At 54.9% G+C, this 17,595-nt stretch overlaps 2 protein-coding genes across 2 annotated transcripts in view; both read right to left on the bottom strand.

Moving 5' to 3' along the window:
* LOC115307877 (complexin-3-like) overlaps nucleotides 1-1,179 on the bottom strand; it is a 7,455-nt gene extending 6,276 nt beyond the window's left edge. The window contains exons 1-2 of the mRNA XM_029963891.1: nucleotides 1,025-1,179; nucleotides 264-351 (exon numbers count right to left, since the gene is read on the bottom strand). Of these exons, the coding sequence (XP_029819751.1) occupies nucleotides 264-351; nucleotides 1,025-1,179 (243 nt within the window). The remainder of the gene's footprint in view (nucleotides 1-263; nucleotides 352-1,024) is intronic.
* A 799-nt stretch (nucleotides 1,180-1,978) lies between these two features.
* Nucleotides 1,979-16,752, bottom strand: MATK (megakaryocyte-associated tyrosine kinase). Its single transcript, XM_008924266.4, has 14 exons — nucleotides 16,625-16,752; nucleotides 14,175-14,207; nucleotides 6,684-6,740; nucleotides 6,361-6,474; nucleotides 6,093-6,208; nucleotides 5,413-5,632; nucleotides 4,372-4,465; nucleotides 4,206-4,271; nucleotides 3,955-4,054; nucleotides 3,784-3,868; nucleotides 3,535-3,608; nucleotides 3,236-3,431; nucleotides 2,784-2,870; nucleotides 1,979-2,672 (listed from the first exon to the last, which is right to left on the bottom strand). The coding sequence occupies exons 2-14, from the start codon at nucleotides 14,205-14,207 to the stop codon at nucleotides 2,490-2,492; spliced, it is 1,425 nt and encodes a 474-aa protein (XP_008922514.2). The 5' UTR covers nucleotides 16,625-16,752; the 3' UTR covers nucleotides 1,979-2,489.
* Between the last annotated feature and the right edge of the window lie 843 nt (nucleotides 16,753-17,595).

Here is a 17,595-nt window from a genome sequence, read left to right as displayed (position 1 = left end):
CAGGGGACAGGGGACAGGGGACAGGGGACAGCCAGGCCCGGGGTGCTGGGGCCGCTGGAGGATGCCCGGACTGTCCGATGCCAGACTCGGACGCCGGACGGACGCGGATGGTCAGAGGGAGACAGTGGCCGTCTGCTGCCCTCTTCAGGAATCCCTCCCATCCCGGGGAGCCCGGCAGCCGCGGGTCTGGGAATGTCCCGGGGGATGGAGGGTCGGGGGGAGCTCCCAGGTCCCACTGCGGACAGAACCACCCAGGTTCTCACCTGGGTCAGGTGGTACTTGTCCCGCAGGTGCATCCGCACAGTGGCCCGCTCTGCCTTCCTCTGCGCAAACGCCTTGTCCCGCTCGATCCTGCAGCCGGTGCCACACGGTCACCCTCACCCCACTGAGCCCTGCCAGAGCCTTCCAGCACGGCTATGGTCTTCTGGCCGCAGCAGGTGCCACACCATCACCCCCAGCCCGCTGAGCCACCCCACCAGGGCTCCCCCGACACCACCCCAGTCCTGCTGCAGCAGCAGGTCCAGGGCAGGAGGGAGGAAATGGTCTGAGATCCACAGGAGGGTTGCAATGGGGACCTGGGGGCAGGGGCCACATCCTGCCCATCCAGCCCCAGCAGAGATGCTCGGTGAAGGTGCCTGTTGCTCCTCCTGCAGCCTCTCAGCTCCCTGGTGCTGAGGCACTGGATCCCCACAGCACTTGGTCCAGGGAAATGGGACCTTAATCCAATCTCGTGCTGCCCCCCACATCCCTTGGCTCCAGGGTGCTGGGCTGACAACAGACACCCACCCAGGGCCACTGACACCTGGGGGCTTCCCTTGTCACCTGTAGTGCACCAAGCCCCCTGCCAGCACCCACAGGGACCTCCCGTGCTGTGGGAGAGAGGCACCAAAGGGCACTTGCTCTGCCCAGTCCCTTGTCCTGGCAGCCTCTCTGTCCCTGTCGTGTGCCACCCTGGGGACAGCCCATGGTGGGTGGGATCCTGGTCTTGGTGCACGGGGGACCCCAGTGACCTCCCCAGCCTTACTTCTCCTCCAGCAGCTGCCGCTGGTACTCCTCAAACTCCTCGCGGGCCATCCCGTTGGGCAGCGCGGCCGCCTTGTCGTCCCTCAGGGGGCCCTTGGGCAGCTCCTCTTTGCCCCCCTGGAAGCTCTTCAGGGCAGCCGTGAAGAAGGAGGCCATGGTGGGCGGCGGTGGCAGCCTGTGCCCCCGGTGCCCACCGGGTTCCTGCACCTGCAAGGTCAGCGGGACCGGCCCCAGGGGCACCGCGGATCAGGGCCGGATTAAGGCATTAGGAGGGGAAGCCACAGCCATCGGGGTGGACAGACCTTCCTGTGCTGCCCGCTGCACCCAGGGGTTCTCGTGGGAGACAGTGGCAGTGTGTGGGGACAGCAGGTGCTGCCTCATCAGGGCGATGGGGAGGCGGAAAGAGCCACTGAGCCCCAGCACACCCTGGGTCTGGGGGGTCCCAGTGGGGGATGTACCCACAGGGCCAAGTCATGGGAAGAACCTCAGGCCGTGGGCACCCAGAGCCACCCACACAGTGGGTTTGGAGGTGCAAGAAATCAGCACAGAGGAGACACAAGAGGATTAGCTGAAAAAACCCACTCGAGGGTCAAAGCACCGGCAGCAGACGAGGCGGCGACGGGCGCACACCCACCCGTGCCCCCGCTAATCCCTGCTCACCCAGCCCCGGGATTGCTCGGGAGCCTGCAGGGCCAGGGGCTCCCCACTGCTGGGGACGTGCCCTGTGCCTGCAATCTATACACAAGCAATTCCCACACAGCCTCTGATTAAAATCATAATCCCCCTGCCTCGCAGAGCCCTGAGGGGAGAGGGGCTGGACTGCGTGGGGGGCTCTGAGAGCCAGAGCTCCCGGCCCCCCCAAAAGCTTTTTGCTGGGCTTTGCTGGGCCCTGATGAAAGGATAGGCCTAATTTCACCCCAGAGGCTTAAAGATGATGTTGAACTAATTTCTTTGGTTTAATCAAAAAGCCCAAATCCGTGTGGTTTAGCTGGCTGCGCTGGCGTCCCCATGCTGGGCCAGGAGGCTGGAGCAGGACTGTGTCAGGGTTGGGGTTTCATCCTCCAGTGAGTGGAGATGTCCAGTCTTGTCTCCCATCCCTGGGATTCGCAGCTTGAAGGGACCCCATGTGCAGCAACCACTACTGGGGCTGAGCACAGGGGGTGTGTGGGGCATGGCCCCCTTGGGGGCTGCAATCCCCACCTCGATGGGTCAGGAGAGATTGGTCCCATGAGAACCTTCTCTGGGCTGTGTGGTGGGAAGAAGGACTGTGCCAGGGTGGAGGGAGGCTGTTGCCTTGTTGTTGGGTGTCCCAGGGGAGATGAGACCCCTCCCAGCTGCTGCCCCATCTCCACTGGGTGAGAGTGGCACTACAGGCCACCCCACTCCTGGCCCCCACTGCCATGCCACTCCCAACCCCAGTGGGTCTGGGGGGCTTCAGGTCCCGGGCCCCGGTAGCAGGACAGGGGTTAAACGTCCCTCAGGTGCTTCAGCTCCTTTTGCAGCTTCTCTGTGAGTTTCTTGAAGGACGGGCGCTTGCCCGGCTCCATCTCCCAGCAGCTCTTCATCAGGGCATAGATGGTGGGCGGGCAGCCCTCGGGGGGGTCCATGCGGTACCCCTGCTCCAGCAGCTCTGTCACCTCCTTCAGGGTCTGGCAGGATGGAGAAGCTGGCTGGGACCCCCTGCCCTGCCCTGGCCAGGGGATAGTGGGATGTCCCCATCCCACTGGTGCCAGTGGGGTGTCCCCTGGCACAGCACTCACCATCTTGGGGTAAGGTGCCCGTCCGAAGGAGAAGGTTTCCCACAGGAGGATCCCGTAGCTCCACACATCTGACTTGGAGGAGAATTTCTGTGGTGGGAGGAAGGGGGAGGCTGAGCCCAGCCGGGGGCTGCGCTGGGTCCCCACTGTTTCCCAAGGGCAGGACAGGGGACAGTGCCTGCCCCTTGCTGCCCCAGCTCCCCAGGGTGTGACCACCCCCCCCATTCCTGTCATCCTGCCAGATCCCACTGGAGCTGCCCCAGTTCCTGCTGCACCCCAGGGCAAGGGCTGGTCAGGACAGAGGCAGAATTCTGGGAGATGCAGAGCTGACTGTGTCAGAAGCCACTGCGAGGCAGGGATGGGTTGGCAGGCAGGGGAAGGAGCAGGGGGGACCTAAGAGGGTGAGATGTCTCGAAAGGACCCTGTGGCCCCCCTTCCTTCCCACTGTTGCTCACGTTGTGTTTCAGGGCCTCTGGCGCCGTCCACTTCACAGGGAGCAACGTGGTGTCCGTGCCCTTGGGGTTGACCTGGGCCAAGCCAAAGTCACTCACTTTGGCCACGTTCTCCTCGGAGATGAGGATGTTGCGGGCAGCCAGGTCCCGGTGCACCAGCTTCTTGGACTCCAGGTAGTCCATGCCCTGAGCCACATCCCTGCCACAGCCGAGTGGGACAGAGCCGTGTCACCGCGTGTCCCTGGGCTTGTCCTGAGGGATGCAGAGCAGTCCCCAGCCCGGAGGGAGGGAGATGGACTTACAGGGCGAAAAGGAGGAGCTGCTGGGTTGGGACGAGCGCCCGGCCCCGCGTGCGCAGGAAGTTCACCAGGTTGCCCTGACGGGAGGATAAATGAATAAGGACCAACAGGATGGGGCTGTTGGGAGACTTTACCTCCTGCAGAGGCTGCAGTGCCCAGCAGCCATATGACTCAGCCCCTAACCAGGGGTTTTGTCCCCAAATCTGAGCAGTGATGGGTCCCGCTGGCCGAAGAGCAGCCGGGTGCTCTCACCTTGCTCATGAACTCCATGACGATGTAGAGCCCGTTGTGCAGGATCACGCCCAGCAAACACACCAGGTTTCTGTGCTGGACCTTCCTGGAATGGAGAGGATCTGAGTCAAGGGGTTGGCTCATCCCCAGGCCACGGGGCAGGGCTGGGTCATACAGCAATGGGGCTCTCACGTCATGGCAGCCGTTTCAGCGAGGAAGGCCTGGGCGGTCACATCGCACTTGATGTTCTTCACAGCCACCTTCTGCCCCATGTACTCGCCCTGCAGGACATCTGGGAGGGGATGGGGGATCAGGCTGAGCCCCACACCTGACCTTCTGCACCCCTGGCTGAGCCCCTCGTGCCATGGGATGGGGAGGGGTGTCAGGGAGTGCCATTTGGGGAAACTCGCAGCCAGGGACCCTCCAACCCCATCCAAACCTACCTCCAAACTCGCCTTTCCCGATGCAGTCTCCCAGTGTGAGGTGCTTCAGGTTCAGTAACCACCCAGCTGGGCACAGGCACAAGGGCAGGTTAGCAGGGACCACCAGTGGGACCATGTTGCCTTGTCCCCGAAACTTGGACTGTGACCCTCTCCCACCATCCCCTACCTTTGGCCAACTCCTTCTCAGCCGACTTCATCCCTGTTTTCGGTTTGGGCTTCACCAGCTTGGTGCAGATGGCTCCCTGCTCCTTCATGTAGTGCTGCCAAGAGATGAACAGGTGGAGGTGATGCCAGCTCTTACCCTCATGCTCGGGGTGTGAATCCAGGGAACAGCTCTGGGATGGTCCATGGGACCCCAGCACCACCACCCTCGAGGGCCCTGAGCCCCTTTGGCTCAGGCAGTGTGGAACACTGTGTTTCTCCCAGCCCTGTGATTTGCAGCCCATGTCTCAGCCCTGCTCCCCCCTGGGCACAGCCACAGGAACACCAGGATGGACCACAGGGGATATGGGAAGCTACTGGTGGGGTTGAACCTCCAGTGGGTGCTGCAACAGCTGAGGGCAGTTTGCAGAAACAAAGGGAGTGGAAGCAGTAGGGTGGGATGGGACAGGATGGCCTTTGCAGTTTCAGAGCATGGCTGGGGCACCTGAGAGGGCAAAGGACCCACTCAAAAAGCAGAAGTTGTGTCTAAATGACAAAAAATGAGAGTGCAACCCCCTAGAGAGGAGAAGGGCAGAAGCTCTGAGATAGGGTGAAGATGGACCTCAAGCAAGAACTTGGCGGAGGGGCGAGAGCTCAAGTGACAGCCTGAGAACCTGTGGGGTCAGCAGCTGAGAGGGTAGAGGGACATGTTAAAATGCCTCAAAGTCCACGGGAGGCAGAGGCCACCAGGATCTTCCTGCTGTGTGAAGCACTGAATAAGCAGGGATGAGGGGAATGTGGTCCTTTGGCAGGGGACTGGGGCTGCAGCTGGCATGGCTGGTTTGCAGAGACATCACCTTGGGCATCCTGGATCTGCCCATCGCACCCCAAACCGAGTGGGAACCAGGAGCCTTTGACAGGGATGGGGAATTGCACCAGGCAACAAAGACCAATGGGAACCACGCAGAGCAGGACAGCGATCTGCCACAAATCCCTGTGACCCCACGAGGTTCTTGCCCTCATCTGGCACTGGTGGGACTCCCTGCCCGGGGAGGGGGAGTCTCACCTCGATCATGTCGATGAGGTTGGAGAAGTGCTGCTGGCTGTCGATGCTGAGCGTGTTCCCCTCGTGCAGCACGCGGTAGTGGATCACCTCCCTGCCGAAGCTCACGCACAGCACGTAGTCCCCGGGGTGCCGCACAGACTCCCGCACCAGGAACAGCCCGTCCTCGGGGGGCTGCAGCTCCTGCACTGCCTCCACCCCTGAGATCTTCCCGTGGAACCAGCTGAGGGAAGGGCCGTTGGGGAGGGGGGCTGTGCCACGGGGCTCTCCCCAGACTCCCGCACCAGGAACAGCCCGTCCTCGGGGGGCTGCAGCTCCTGCACYGCCTCCACCCCCGAGATCTTCCCGTGGAACCAGCTGAGGGAAGGGCCGTTGGGGAGGGGGGCTGTGCCACGGGGCTCTCCCCAGGGCCAGCAGCCAGACAGAGACAGCAGAGCCCCTGCCGAGGCTATGCAGACCCCACTGCATGAAACCCCTCTCCATGATGTCCATCCAAGATGGGTGGGCACAACCAGGGGTCTTTAAAGCAAATCCCTCCACTGCCAGAGCATGACTGTGGGCTGCTCTGCCCCCACTTGCCCCCCCAAAACCTGGATGGGGGGAAACATGCTGGACTCATCTGCTTTTGCAGCTCCGGGGGGCTCAGCTGGGCCCCCCAGACCCGCCCTCCCAGCTGTACTCACGGCATGAGGCTGAGTTTGGGGTCCACACGGATGGCACCGCGCTCCCGCAGCGCACTGGCCGCCAGCAGCCCCTCCTGCCCTGTCTCGTTGTGTCTGGCATGGTACCAGCCTTTGCCCTGGGGGAGAGAGGGTCTCAGAGCAAGGGAAGGAAGGGAGGATCCCCCTGGAAGCGGGGGACTGGCTCTGGCAGCTCAGCTGATGGCAGTGTGGTCCCATTCCTGCCATGCCCTCCCAGGACAGTGTGTCCCTGAGCACCCACCGGTCTCACCTCCACGGCCTCGATGATGGTGACCACATCTCCCTTGTGGAAGGCGAGCTCCCGGGGCTTGGGCTTCGTGTGGTCATGCTTGGTGACACACTGGGTCCCGGGGGGCCAGTGCTTCTGCAAAGGGACAGCAGTGTCAGCAGGGACAGCGAGAGCTGGACCCCTCTGCCTCCCACAGCCACCAGGGCCAGCCCCAAGGACCATCTGAAACCCTGGCTGAGGACCAGGGGCACTGGGCACTGGTCCTCCTGACCCCACGGTCCTGGGGGCAGATGTCACCCCGATGTCAGCAGGAACTGCTGGTGCCCACGTGCAGCCCCACTCACCCCAGACATGGCCAACCGGCCGCGCATCAGGGACTCCCCGTCCTCTCCTGCTGCCACCTGCAGAAGAAAGCAGAGGGCTGTGGAGGGATGGGGCTGAGCTGGCCCATCCCAGGCCACCACCGCTGCCCCACAGGCTCCTCTGGCCAGTGCAGCCCCCGTCTGTCACACAGCCCTGCACCACGGGGTGCAGGAAAGGCTCAGAGCAGGCTGCAAACCCTGCAAACCCTGTCCCAGGGACACTCCTGTCCCACACACAGGAGGAGCAGGACCCAGCTCTCCTGCTCTCTGCTACTGGCACGACAGGAGCCCAGCACTGCAGCTGTGGGGGAAGCAATGCAGTTTTAGCAGGAACTTGCTCTTTCACCTCCTCTTTCAGGGCCTCCACGTCATCAGGGCCATGAGAGGGGCCGGCTGTGACCCTGCAGATGTGGGAGGCAGCAGGCTTGTGTGGGGGCTGCCCTCCACAGCGGGGACACTGACAGGCCAGGCTGGGCTCAGGTGGCACTGTCACACCCACTGACTGTGGGAGGATTGCACAAGGTCCCTGTGTTCCCCTTGCTACCAGCTGGTCATGCTGGGGTGCATGTGACAGCTCTGCAATTCAAAATTGTGGGTCTTCTCCTCCTGGAGTCTGTCACTGCAGTGTCACCTCCTTGGGAGGATCACAGACTCCCAGAATGGTTTGGGTTGGAAGGGACCTGAAAGCTCATCTTGTTTCCAAACACCCTGCCATGGGCAGGGACACCTTCCACTAGCCCAGGTTGATCCAAGCCCCATCCAACCTGAACAATTCCAGGGATGGGGCAGCCACAGCTGCTCTGGGCAACCTGTACCAGGGCCTCACCACCCTCACAGCCAAGAATTTCTTCCCGATATCCCATATAACCCTGCTCTCTGGCACTGGGAAGTCATTCACTCCAGGCCTTTGTCCCCAGTCCCTCTTCAGCTCTCCTGGAGCCCCTTTAGGCCCTGCAAGGGGCTCTCAGCTCTCCCTGGAGCCTTCTTTTCTCCAGGTGAACCCCCCCAGCTCTCCCAGCCTGGCTCCAGAGCAGAGGGGCTCCAGCCCTTGGAGCATCTCTGTGGCCTCCTCTGGACTCGCTCCAGCAGCTCCACAACCTCTTGATGCTGGTGCCTGGAGGCAGCTCTGCAGGGGGGTCTCGCCTGAGTGGGGCAGAGGGTCAGAATCCCCCCTCACCTGCTGCCCACACTGTGAGATGAGCTCCTCGGAGCAGAGATGACTTTTCTCTGTTCCTCTTATGGAGGGTGAATCATAGTCACCCCTCTGCATCACCAGTGGTGAACTCATCCCTGTGACAATGTGGCTCTGAGGTCTGTCTGACTGACTGTGCCAGTCCCTACCCACAACAACAACACAGGGGCAATTGCAGCTGCTACAGGTTAATATTAGAAGGCAGCAGTTCTGACTGTACCAGAAGCCACCATCAGCCAGCACTGCCACCCCCTCACCCTGCAGCCCCCCCATGACACACGTATCATGGTGAAGTCAGGGATGTGAAGGCTCCATGCCTTGCTCCCCAGCAGGCACAGCCAAAGGCTGACGTGACTGGGTGCAGCTCAGCTCACTTCCAGGAGGGTGAGGACCTTACAGGCACAGAGGTTCAGAACAGGGTCCTCTCTGTACCCCTCACCATGGTACACCCTGCTCCAGGGAGGGACCTGCTGGCTGAGCCAGGAGGGCTGATGGCAGCTCTGACAGTTGGTCCTTCATTTCCTGCTTCTCCAGTACAGAAATTTCTGGTGAAAAGCAGTAACTGTTTGCTCAGTCTTGCCCCTGTGTGCAGACAGGGGCTTGGGGTGCTGGACACACACCACACATGGACACTGTAGCTGGCAGAGCCTGGAGACCAGCCAGTGCCTCACCCAGGCACCGGCAGGGACAGCAGTGAATCACCTCCCTCCTGGTGACACTTGTCCTAAAGCAGCTGTATGTGCCTGGAGGTCTTGGATTGATGAGGTTCACATCAATGGAATAAGCAGTCCCACAAGCTGGGGGAAAGATATTTGAAAGCCTGGGAGAAGATATTTGCTCCCTTCTGTGTTTTGGGGCCGTTCTGTACTTCTATTAATCAGTTAACCTGAGCATTTGCAAAGAGGATAAGATGCACAGAAACGTGGTGGGGTTTGGTGGAGCCGTCCTGACCCTGAACTGGAGAGCTCAGGCTTGTTTTCAGTGCACAGAGTCCCTGGCTGAGAAGCTGCCAGACCCGACAGCACCGTGACAGGAGGGGACACCACGCTGAGAGGCTGCACCTCTGCCCTGCCCCACGATGGGAACCAGACACGCTGTGCACCCCCCTCTGAAGCAGACACCACGGAGCTGTTTCACAAACACCCGGCTGTCCCCAGTGCCACTCGGACCAAGGACAGGTACAGCTCCTCTGCTGGAAAACGGGTGACACCTGGGCATTTCCCCACTGCCCACCACGCCCGCCCCTCCCTGCTGACAGAGGGGACACAAGGACGTGTCACCTGCTCTCGGCACCTCTCAGACCCTCGTTCTTACCTCTCAGCAGTGGCCATGTGGGGCCACGGGGCAGCAATGTCTGGGGTAGCCCACAGCTAAGCTTGGAGTTGGATTGCTGAACTGCTGGAGGGTAGATCCTCTTTCCTACAGAGGGCCAAGCTCTGCGTTCAAGGGCAGTCCTCAGAAAGAGCCGCTGCCCAATTTCCTGATTTCTCTGCTGGGGAGGCTGCGGAGCAGCGTCACAGCGGCCCTAGCGCCGCCCGTGCCCTCGAACCTCCAGCACAGATGACTCATTATTTGACAACACTTAGAGCAACTTTCTGCCCTTTGAGAGCACATGCACACACCCCTGCTGGGAGGGAGCTGGAGCTCTCCAGATCCTGTCCCCTGCGGCACCGTGTGGCACTCACAGAGCTCCTGATCCCTCTGCACACAGGGACAGTCGCTCTCACCACTGCTGGCTTGGCCAGAGCAGCGACCACGCAGTGGGTGCCCACGGTGGCTGAGACTCAGGAGAGGAAGAGCTGGGACCAGGGATTCCCAAGTCTAATCCTGTCTCAGCATGGACTTCTGTGAGCCCCAGGGGAGGCTGACCCAAGAGCAGGGCCATCCCTCTCTGTTCCACAGAAGGTGATAACTCAGATGCATCTCAGGCTGGGATGGGCAGTGGCAGAGAGACCTTTAACTGAGCTCCACTGCCAAAGGGCAGCAGCTTATCTGTACCCTCCAGCATCCGCAGCTGCCTCCACAGCTCATCATCCCAGCCAGAAAACCAGACACCACTTCTGCACTGATGTTCAGCATTTCCGGTATTCTGAGCAAGATGGTGAAAAAGAAGAAACACCAGACTTCATCCAGGGGTCTTGGGGGTTTTTTGGGGTGTATTTTTTTGGTTTGTTTTTAATACAATGGCGTTTAAGCCTCCAGAAAACACTGTGGCAACTCAAGGGCAAGGCAGTGTAGAAGAAAACTAATCCAAACTAGCCAGTGCTTTCAGCTCCATACTTTTCCATCTACAAACAACTTGCCCAAGCAAGTTTGACACCAGTCTGTCCACAGGATTCTTGGGACAGGTTTCCCCAGGAGCACTCCTTGCATTATCCCCTGTATTTCTAGGGATGGATCCTTAGGTACTTGGTCTGTTTAGGCTGGAGAATAAACACACAAGTTCCCCCTTACGGCCCTGCTGCACTCAGAGGGTCTGTGCAGGAATCCCTGTGACAAACGTTTCCTACTTCAGGGTTTTGCCACATCCGGTCGTTGTCACAGACGTGACCACGGGCCAGAGAACTTGGCATCACACAGATGGAACAACCTGCTCAGACATAATAAATGGGCTTTCCCTGTCCTGCTGCATGGCCAGCAGAGATTCCCACTTGCTTCTGCGGGAGCTGGCGTTCTGGGGTTCTGTGATGCTGTAAAACAATGGATCCCTGTAATCACCTACGGAAGCGCTGAAATGCATCCCTCTGCAAGTACATATTTTTGTATGGCTCACGACCTTCATCCCAGAATATTTAAAGAGAACCTGCTTAACACCCCCCAGAAATGTACTTAAAGAAGAAACAGCTTCATTTGACAATAGACAACACAAAAACAGTGTTCTTCAGTGAGTTCTAAAAAGCCGCTCGAAATATTCCGAAAAGCCTGAAGGAATGTGAAGAGGGATTTGAAAATGAACTTTAAAGGAAGAATCACAAAATCCCAGAACGGTTTGGATTGGAAGAGATCCTAAAGATTATCTTGTTTCCAACCTCCTCTGCCATGGGCAGGGACACCTTCCACTAGAACAGGTTACTCCAAGCCCTGTCCAGCCTCACCTTGGACACTTCCCGGGATGGGGCAGCCACAGCTTCTCTGGGCAACCTGGGCCAGGGCCTCCCCCCCCTCCCAGGGAAGAATTCCTTCCCAAAATCCAATCACAGAACAATTTGGGTGGAAGGGACCTTAAAGCTCATCCTGTCTCACCCCCTGCCATGGGAAGGGACACCTTCCACTAGAACAGGTTACTCCAAGCCCTGTCCAGCCTCACCTTGGACACTTCCCGGGATGGGGCAGCCACAGCTGCTCTGGGCAACCTGTGCCAGGGCCTCACCACCCTCACAGGGAAAAATTTCCCCTCAGTATCCCATCTAACCCTGCCCTGTGTCAGTGGGAAGCCATTCCCTGTGTCCTGTCCCTCCAGGCCCTTGTTTGAAGTCGCTCTCCAGCTCTCCTGGAGGCACTGGAAGGGCTCGAAGGTGTCCCCAGAGCCTTCTCTTCTCCAGGCTGAACCCCCCCAGCTCTCCCAGCCTTCAACAGACACACAAAGCTGAAGCCTGTGGCAGTTCCCTCACTGACTGGCAGCATCACACACAACAATCAAAGTGTTCTGCTCTGCTTCTCTCCTCTGCACTCTTTTTCCAGGTACCTGTGGCAGCACCAAAGCCACGTTACAGCCGGTCCTTCACACATTTGCTTGGTCAACTTTGCTCAAAAACACCAAAAAGAAAGTGGCTCCGTTTCTAAGTACACACACTGCCCATCACTGCTCCCAAACAGCACCCCCAAACACAGGATCCCTGCTCCACAGGGTGGGGGATAAACCCCAAACCCACACAACAAAATGGGGCAGTTTCAGGCACTTCAGGTCAGGCCAGAAACTGCCCCCAGCCTGAGGGCAGAAATCTAAAATTATAAAGAAAATGTGTAAAGAACACACATGATACTGAAGGGAGGGATTTCTTTCTTTTTTTCTTTAATATATCTGTCTACCTGTTTTGCTGTGGAAAGAGTTTCTTCTGGAGCAAAGAGTGGGAGGGGAAGGAGACATAACAGAAGGAAAGGAACTGTTGCTACAGGCAACTTGACTCTTACACAACGGTGCAATTTCTGTAGTGATTATGGAATCACAGAATCTCAGAACTGCTGAGGTTGGAAAAGACCTCCAAGATCATCAAGTCCAACCATCAGCCCAGCACCACTACCGTGTTCACCACCAACCCGTGTCCCCAAGTGCCACATCCACACTATGTCTGAACACTGCCAGGGATGGTGACTCCAGCCTGTGCCAATGCCTGACAACCCTTTCTGTGAAGAAATTTGCCCTAATATCCAACTTAAACCTCCCCTGGCATAACTTGAGGCCATTCCCTTGAGGCCATTCCCTTGAGGCCATTCCCTCTTGCCTTGTCACTTGTTACCCGGGAGAACAGACCGAGCCACACCTGGTTCCACCCTCCTAAATTGTACAATTTTGGAAAATTATAGCACAGTAAAACTACCTACAGTGCACTATTTTAAGGACAAGTTATTTTAAATGTAAGATATCAGACCAACCCAGGACCTCTTTATAGGATAAATTAGAATCATATGAACATTATTTCATACACACAGTGTCATTATTAGGCAGCACCTTCTTTTTTGTCCTTTTTTCCACCTCCTTCACCCTCTGCTTTTCTACCTGTCTCTCATCTCTTTTTATTGTGTGTATTGGAAGATCCCAAGTCCCCTGTTTATGTTTCATCTGTTTATTTGTTTGTTTTTCTCTAAGCCAGCACTTTTCAAACATGCCAGGAGAAGGAGGAGATAAAATGGTAACAACCTGACTGAAATGAAGGCAGCTTTATGAAGGGAACATACAGAAATCTGCAGTTCCTCCCACACACACTATGGAAGGTGGCATTTAAAATTATTTAGGATATCATCACCACCACTACACCATACACAGAAATTAAGCTTATATTGCAAACCTTCACCTAAAGCTAAGGTAGCCAGCTCCTTGGAAAATACAAAATCAAGAATTTGGTGTTCAAGTTGAAGCCTTCATAATCAACCTTCTGCCCTGAGCCACAGAGGTTTCAGGCAAGACTGGCTACACCAATTTTAATTTATTCTCATACTGGGTTCTCTTTCATCATATTTAACTCAAGTAACTGTAGGATTTTGATCTTTGCTTATTCAGTATTGATCAAGAAAGTCAATGCTCTCATTGCAGAGTCAGGCAAACTGTAGCTGTTAATGAGAAAGAAGTAATTATGTGTAAATGACCTTTCTTACTGCATATCAAACCAGGAGTGACTGAGCAAACAGGCTGGGAAAGAACTTGAGTCATGCACTGCACAATTTTATGTGCTACAATAAGTTCTGTGGCTTTCCACATAGGCAATAAAAATGGGACAGAGGAGTCAAAGGCACATAGAAACAAGGAGCATTTCATTTATAGACAATGGGACTCTCAGTCAGTGGGATACTCCCACCTCGTGTTGTCTCTGTGATGGGAGAACCAAATTAACCAGGTCCCTTCTGCCAGGGGGGTTGGGATGGATCTCAGGGAAAGGTTCTTCCCCCACAGGGTGCTGGGGCACTGCCCAGGCTCCCCAGGGTTTGGTCACAGCCCCAAGGCTGCCAGAGCTCCAGGAGCGTTTGGACAACGCTCTGAGGGACAGGGTGGGATTGTTGGGGTGTCCTGGGCAGGGCCAGGGGTTGGACTCAATGATTCTTGTGGGTCCCTTCCAGCTCAGGGTTTTATATGATTCTAAGCTTCTCACTTTGATGAATCTCTTTATTTAAATCTGAGCAACATCAACTCAATTGCTGGTGTTACTAATGACAGAAATATAACAATAAATAAAATGCAAACAACATCTCTCAGTAGATTAAAAGCATTAATTGCAGTATTGCACTGCTGGGAACATTCACCAAACTGGTATTAACTGCCCTTCTCTACCTGGGCGTGGGCTGTGACATCATTTCATTAAAGATTCACAGAATCCCAGAATGGTTTGGGTTGGGAGGGTCCTTAAAGCTCACCTCATCCCACCCCCTGCCATGGGCAGGGACACCTCCCACTAGCCCAGGTAGCTCCAAGCCCTGTCCAACCTGGCCTTGGACACTTCCAGGGATGGGGCAGCCACATCTGCTCTGGGCAACCTGTGCCAGGGCCTCCCCACCCTCACAGGGGAGAATTTCTCCTTCTATAGTAAAGAGTTCCTGGCAACTCACAGTCTCTAAAGCATTCAACTTACCTTCCTAACAGGGATCTTGCAGTCCAGGTTCATCTGACAATGCAAAAGATGAGAAAGAAAATGCATCACAAAAATAAATATATTGCAGTCAGGTTTTTAACAGCAAACAACAGCAGGCAAAGAATTAAAAATAAAGTTTAAAAACCATTCAAGTAATTCTGGAATCTTGCTTTACCTGAAGTAAGAAAATGTGACAAGCTGATCGAGCTTAGATCATTAGAGCCTCCAGAATGAGCCCACAGTTATAGCATCTGAGACTTCCCTTAAAAGCTTTTCTATAAATAACGACTGTGAGTGTTCCGAAAAGCAATTTGTGAGCTTCATAGAAGTCAAGTGGGAGTGCCTGGGGCTGGAAATACAGCTCTGACAAATCCACAGAATCTCAGAATCCCAGAATGGTTTGGGTTGGAAGGGACCTTAAAAGATCATTTCGTTCCACCCCCTGCCATGGGCAGGGACACCTTCCACTGTCTCACATTGCTCCAAGCCCCATCCAACCTGGTCTTGGACACTTACAGGGATGGGGCAGCCACAGATTCTCTGGGAAACCTGTGCCAGGGGCTCACCACCCTCACAGGGAAGAATTTCTTCCCAATGTCCCATCTCACCCTGCCCTGTGTCAGTGGGAAGCCATTCCCCCTTGCCCTGTCCCTCCAGGTCCTTGTCCCAAGTCCCTCTCCAGCTCTCCTGGAGGCACTGGAAGAGGCTTGAAAGTCTCCCCAGATTCTTCTTTTAAAGCCTTGTCTACAAAAAGTCCCATTGTCTCTGGAGTGTCATGTTAGAAGTGAAAAACCAAAGAAACCTGCTCTACCTTTAACCAAATCTCGCTGCTTCTCTGCACATTTGCCCATCCTTGGGATTCTGCCTTGGGGTTTGCAGCGCTTTGAAATTAATTCCTAGATTGCCTTCTCACAAGTTGTCAAACCACCAGGAACGTACCCACTTCTGTGGTAATTTTTATCACATAAATAGTCAGGTATGAAATTATCTTTGCTCTTTTACCATCCAAACAGACACACACCCCCAACAAAACAACCCTGTGACCTGCTCCTGGTGGCAGAGCTTCCTCGGGGTGAGCGCCAAGTGAATGAGTTCAGAGCTCCTTTCCAAAAACGTGAAAGATCTCAGACAACTGAGCACACACAGGGTTTTGCAGCTGCCGGGTAATCTCCTTAAGGGCAGTAATCATACAAGAAATTCCCCCTCACAAGCACACAAAGAGCTGAATTTATCACCTCTGTCACTTAGGCTGAGTCTTCGGGGGATGTTTCTGTTGTTCGCTGGCATTTTCCCACCACTCACCTGCTGCACTTTGATGGCAGGAGGAGAAGTTCATTCCCTGTCTCCTGTCACATTTTTTTTTGTTGTTGTAGGATTCTGGCACTACTCTCTGAATACTAAACACAAACCCCTTGCAGCTGCACTCAGGGCTTACAGTCACATATTTTCCCCGTCCCCGTTTCCAGTGTGGGACACAAAGCACGTTGTTCAGGATAACCACCCACGGCAGCAGCAGCAGGGATTCCTCACCAGAATGTACTTTCCCAAGGTGCATGTCCTTATTCCTCACAAATGTTGGGTGATGTCCCTTAGCTATTTTCAAAGCTCCCACCCACGTTACGCCGCGATTTGAGACAGGAAGGAAACACAACATCCACTGAAGCTGCAAAGGGGTCTAGAGAGAGGCACTTGAAAACCCTGCAGGGAGATTTAACTGGGACACAAGTCACTCACAAAGAGTGGCCAGGTTTGTCACCATGATGGACATGTCTGAATTTTAAAGTTCATAAGGAGTAGCAATCATCTAGCAAATAAATTCCCACAGCAGGTGGTTTTTTTGAGTCCATAGTGCACTCAGGCATGTTCCCTTCAAGATTATCACCCCTTCCTGGTACAAGTCAATCACCTGCCTGTGTTATCACGGGCGTTTTCCAGGCATAAATAATACTTGCACTTGGTTTTTTTCTTCTTTTTATCTGCTTTTGCTTGTAGTGAGAATGGGAAGAACAAAATCTGATTTCACTGGAAATGCTTTACCTGAACACGTAATTTAAATTTCAAATCTTCATGTACAATTTCATAACTGAAAGCAAAGTAACATTCTCAGGAATTCACAAAGTAATAGCAATGCAAATAATCTCAATGCCTTCACTGCCTGTCACAGCATTGAAAACAGTATTTACCCACAGGAAAAAAAGCCTGACTAATACAAATCCCTGCATGCAAGCCTGTAAGTGTGTATTTGAAAAATCAGAGCAAGGTAATTATGCAGGAAATAAACCAGCATGGAGTAAGTTCAACAACTAGATCAAGTATGTAGAAAACATAATGTTGCAAAAAAAGTTAAAAATCCTGATGATTATGTCTGAAATCAAAAGCCTCCCACAGCAATTTATCTGCAAGGAAAGTGTCAACCTCTCCCACACAGTCATGTCAAACAGGCTCTTTACCCAGCAGCCCTCCAGGTATATTTTCAGAGACAGTTGTAGCTCTGCTTCTGGTTTTGTCACCTTCTCGCCACAAGTTTGCTGCTTCTTTCCTCTATTCTAGCAGTCTGTCAATGAAGAAAACTGGCTCAGAAGCCCAATTCTTTACTGTTTAGAAAGACATCCTTAATAGCATTTAAGTTAAAAATCCTTCATACAACTGTCAGCTGTTTGTCACCATGAAATCTTCCCCCATTTGTTCTATTCCTTGACATTAGAGCAATTATTGGAGCAGCTGGCAGCAGTGGATTAAAATTATTACTGACATTTGCATCTCAAACAAAACACTGAAGCAATGCCTTTGCTAAAAGCTTTGCTTTGTTAAGCAAAAGCTTCTGCCTGAGCTTCTGTCAGCCTGCCTCAGTGTCCAACAGGGAATGCTAAAAAGGCCTGGCAAAGTTGGGATCTCTGCAAGGATGGGGGGGGAAGTGTGTTCACCTGGAGAAGGGAAGGCTCCAGGGAGACCTGAGAGCCCCTTGCAGGGCCTAAAGGGGCTCCAGGAGAGATGGAGAGGGACTTGGGACAAGGGATGGAGGGATAGGACAGAGGGAATGGCTTCCCAGTGCCAGAGGGCAGGGTGAGATGGGACATCGAGAAGAAATTCTTCCTTGTGAGGCTGGTGAGGCCCTGGCACAGGTTGCCCAGAGCAGCTGTGGCTGCCCCATCCCTGGAAGTGTCCAAGGCCAGGTTGGATGGGGCTTGGATCAACCTGGGCTAGTGGAAGGTGTCCCTGCCCGTGGCAAGGGCTGGAACTGGATGGGCTTTAAGGTCCCTTCCAACCCAAACCATTCTGAGATTCCAAGTTTTTCCAATGGTAAGACGTCTTTCAAATTAAAAGGCAATTCAAGACTCTCCTAGAATCTTTGTGCTCTGCAAATACAAAGTTAACTGTGGTTATTTCTTTGATTATAGCTATATCAACTACAAAGCTGTAG

Source organism: Manacus vitellinus, unplaced genomic scaffold (assembly GCF_001715985.3).
Source record: "Manacus vitellinus isolate BGI_N305 unplaced genomic scaffold, ASM171598v3 scaffold_64_pilon, whole genome shotgun sequence".
NCBI classification, from domain to species: Eukaryota; Metazoa; Chordata; class Aves; order Passeriformes; family Pipridae; genus Manacus; species Manacus vitellinus.
Note: the sequence above shows the minus strand (reverse complement) of the source record. Positions and strands in the feature narration are given on the sequence as shown.